General features: G+C 49.5%; 1 protein-coding gene across 1 annotated transcript; it reads right to left on the bottom strand.

The window, feature by feature from the left end:
• Window positions 1-1,870: 1,870 nt before the first annotated feature.
• On the bottom strand, window positions 1,871-4,149 carry KCNA3 (potassium voltage-gated channel subfamily A member 3). The gene has a single exon (XM_027856783.1). The coding sequence runs from the start codon at window positions 4,147-4,149 to the stop codon at window positions 2,377-2,379; it is 1,773 nt and encodes a 590-aa protein (XP_027712584.1). The 3' UTR covers window positions 1,871-2,376.
• Between the last annotated feature and the right edge of the window lie 204 nt (window positions 4,150-4,353).

Genomic DNA, 4,353 nt, shown 5'->3' with positions numbered 1-4,353 from the left:
ATTTTATGAATAGGAAAAGATAGTAATAAAGTAAAAGAAAGAGAAGATTTTATGATAAAAATCCCAATTTTAAGATAGAAAATAATTTTCCAGTATGAATAAGAAAAAAAACACAACACTTCATCACTTTAATGATCAATATCCTCCATATAAAAGAATAAATGGCATCTAATTCTTGTGGTTAAATAATACCAAATATTAAAAGTTAACTTTTAAGTTACATAAAAGAATAAATTCATTTCTTGAGAATAAAGGATCCTTTTCTGACTTTTAAAAATGAAATGTTATTATGATTTGATTGTAATTAGCAAGCTATTTCCAATGACATGAACACAACTAGCTAGTACTTTCTCTATATTATTGTAATGCACTGGAAATTAAAATTGGACCAGTTATCTCAAAAATGAGATGATTGTCTCCTAGGAGGAGGAAATAGGTTACTGGAAATAGTAATTTTAACACTGCATGGGTTGAAGGGTGCATAAGCAGGGATTTTCAATCCTCGTTTATATTAAACAATGCAAACCAATGGAAATGGAACAGTGTCCATTTGGTTACCAATGGAAATGAAGCATTATGGCAACCAAAGTACTAAGGAAAGATGTATTCCATCCTAACATGGTATGTGTGTGAAACTATTTGTTCTTCAAATGACATTGCAATCTAGGGATGAGAAGTGTTTGTCCAATTCCCTGTGCAAGCTTACTCTTGTCAACAGACAACACAAAGCTCACCTGATTCTATCTGCTGTCTGGCAACCCCTGGCTTGTAGTTGAAACAGGCAGGTATTCTCCCCAAGGTTTGGTTACTTCCTGTCCCTCCTCTTTATCAATTGTCTTTCATTTTTCTCCCCATTAAAACTTGAATGCTTTGCATTTTAAAGGTTTAGCTATCTCTTCCAGTGTTGTGCAGCTCAGACAATGTTAATTGTTGTTGTGGGTCTGAGTAATTTCTTTTTTTTTTTAAAGAGAACTCTGGTGGTCATTATAAGTTTTTTTTTTTAAGGTGCACTAATTGAATCTTTAATTTGTATAAGGAATGGACACAATGAAATATGCTCTCCAATTTCATTTATCTGCCAGAAATTTCTTGAGGGAAAACTGGAGGCAGTGTCTTTTAAAATCATTGCCTATTAACAGGTGTTTGATTCAGGACATGTCTCACCGTGGCTTATAATAGCTAATATTCCAAAGATGATAATTTTCTTTCTTGATTCAGTGGATACTTGGTTGACTCCAATGATTTTTTTTTTTCACGTGAGAAGTTTGATGATCGCTAGTACCCACACCTCAGATTATCTAAGATTAACTTTCTTTGTGCGGTTTACTCAAACAGCGGTTTTCCTGTGAAATCATGTAAGTAGGAACCATCTGGAAAAGGTTACTGTGGAAACAGCAAGGGGAAGCAGGGGGTGGGGCTAGAGAGAGATGCCATGACAACCTTTTTCGGGTTTCCCAGGAAACGACGGTTGCTATAGGAACTGCATCACTCAGGTCCGAATTAGTAACTTCCGCTGGAAGGGGTGTCTGTCACTTTAATCTTCTTGTGATATTGCAGAAGCTTATCTCTCAGATGCATTAGGAAAAAAAAAATCTTTCGTTTCTCTCAGCAGCACTGAAAACATCGCTGTTTCTAGACTACGATTGGTTTTGGCTGGGGGGTGTGCACAGAACTTCTTCACAATGATTTAATGTTAAATCTAACGCTTTCCAAATACCTAAGCAGTCCACAGAGTTAAACTACAGTTAGTCAAATCATTCAATCTTGAGTTGAAGAAAGCATTTTCTTCAGAAATATGTAATTCTGGGGAGGGGGATGTCAAACGGAGAGTTCAGATATAAACTGAATAAATTTACAACGGATTTACAAATCATTACACTAATTAGAATTTAATTGATCGATCCTTTAGGCTAGGCAATTCACCTACAAGCACAATAAACAATGCTAGAAGGTCCTCCCACTGACTGGTAAAAAAAATAAAAAATAAAAACAAAAACAAAAGAAAAACAACTGCCTTTAATTATGTAGTTAAACCCGTTACCCTAAAAGCACTTTTAATTCCCCTCCCCACCTACACGTTTCATTGTTTCAGAGCGTACTAGAAACCAAAACTAAAAGTCACAAACAGCATTTCCGCTATTTGCAGGATTAAAAGGAAAAAGAAAATGGGGAGCAGAGGAAACGCAGCCCATTTGCAAAAGACACCTGTTTTGGTACGAAGCAACATGGGACAGGGGCGGGGTGGATGAAGGAAGTGTGTTTTCCACATTCTTCTCTGGATGAATGGTCTGGAAATGTATAAAAACGAGGGCATATACAGACCAATGGGGCACGTTCCACACAATACTAAGCATAGCATGTCACTTGTATCATGTATTAAACATCGGTGAATATCTTTTTGATGTTGACACACGAGTTGGGATTATTGTTCGTGGTGCAGGTGGCCGTGGAGTTGCCCGTTTTGAAGGGGGCTGGGGGGAAGGTGCTATGGTTCATACCCGCCTCCTCGATCACCATGTATTCTGACTTACTCAGAGTCGAATTACTCCGAGCTTTCCTTAGCTCTTCAACCGAAGAAGAGAGATGCTGGCAGCTCCCCACGTGCATGTACTGGGCTTGCTCTTCACCCTCCGTCTCTCGATGATAGAAGTAGTTGAAATTGGAAACAATCACTGGCACCGGCAAGGCGATCGTCAGGACACCAGCGATGGCACACAGAGATCCCACAATCTTGCCCCCGATCGTCACCGGGTGCATATCCCCATAACCTACTGTGGTCATGGTCACCACCGCCCACCAGAAGGCATCGGGAATGCTGCTGAACCCAGAAGTGGGGTCGTCTGCCTCTGCAAAGTAGACAGCGCTAGAGAAGAGGATAACCCCGATGAAGAGGAAGAAGATGAGTAGCCCCAGCTCCCTCATGGAGGCCTTCAGGGTCTGCCCCAGGATCTGCAGCCCCTTGGAGTGGCGGGAGAGTTTGAATATTCGGAAGACCCGCACCAGCCGGATGACCCTCAGGATGGCCAGGGACATGGCCTGCTGTCCGTTGCCCTGCCTCTCGGCCAGCTCGGTGCCCAGGGTGATGAAGTAAGGGATGATGGCCACGATGTCAATCAGGTTCATAATGTTGCGGGAGAAGGTGGCCTTACTGGGGCAGGCGAAGAAACGCACCAGCAGCTCAAAGGAGAACCAGATGATGCACAGGGTCTCCACCACAAAGAAGGGGTCCGAGAAGCTGGAGGCGCCCGCCGTGGAGCCCGACGTGCTGTTGGTAGCGGCTTCCAGCGTGTCGGGCGACGAGGACCCCGAGTATTCCTTCTCGTCGCGGAACTCGGGCAGCGTCTCCAGGCAGAAGATGACAATGGAGATGAGGATGACGAGCACCGACACGATGGCGATGCCCCGCGCGGGCCCCGAGCTCTCGGGGTACTCGAAGAGCAGCCACACCTGGCGCTGGAAGTCCCGGCGGGGCAGGGGCCGCTCCTCCTCCCGCAGGAAGCCCTCGTCCTCTCGGAACTTCTCCATGGCCTCCTCACCCAGCTGGTAGAAGCGGATCTCCTCGGAGAAGATGTCGATGGGCACATTGACCGGCCGGCGGATGCGGCCCCCGGACTGGTAGTAGTAGAGGATGGCGTCGAAGCTGGGCCGGTTGCGATCGAAGAAGTACTCGTTGCGGAGCGGGTCGAAGTACCTCATGCGTCGCTTGGGGTCTCCCAGCAGCGTCTCGGGAAACTGGCACAGGGTCTTCAGCTGCGTCTCGAAGCGCAGCCCGGAGATGTTGATCACCACCCGCTCGCCGCAGCAGTCCTGCTCCCCGCCCGCGCCCGCCCCGGCGGGCGGCCCGGCGGGCGGGAGCGGCTCGTAGCGGTCACGGTCACGGTCACGGTCACAGCCGCCGCCGCAGCCCCCCGGCTGCGGGCCGCCCGCCTCGGGCTCCAGCAGGTGGTCCCCCGGCACCACGGTCATGCCGGGCGGCAGCTCGGGGCCGGCGGCGGCCCCCGCGGCGGGCTCGATGTAGCCGGGGTTGACCAGGGTGTGGGCTCCGCCGCCGCCCGCCTGGGGCTGGGGCTGGGGCAGCGCCGAGGGGTGGGCGCGGTGGCGGGCGGAGGGCGGAGGAGGCGAGTGCAGGAGGCTGAGATGCTCGTCCATAGGGCAGCGGCGGCGGCGGCCGAGGCGGCGGCGGAGGCGGAGGCGGAGGCAGCGGCGGCGGTGGCGGCGGCTGCTGCCCCTTCACCGCCTCGCCTCGCCGCGCCCACCCTCCGCCCGCCGGCTCAGACCCGCCGAGCCCGCAGCCTGTTGCTGCTGCTGCCGCCGCCGCCGCCGCCGCGAGGCTCCGTCTGGGGCTGCTTCGCT

This window comes from Vombatus ursinus, unplaced genomic scaffold (assembly GCF_900497805.2).
Source record: "Vombatus ursinus unplaced genomic scaffold, bare-nosed wombat genome assembly UNPS02011613.1, whole genome shotgun sequence".
Lineage (NCBI taxonomy): Eukaryota > Metazoa > Chordata > Mammalia > Diprotodontia > Vombatidae > Vombatus > Vombatus ursinus.
This window is presented reverse-complemented; position numbering and strand designations above follow the sequence as displayed.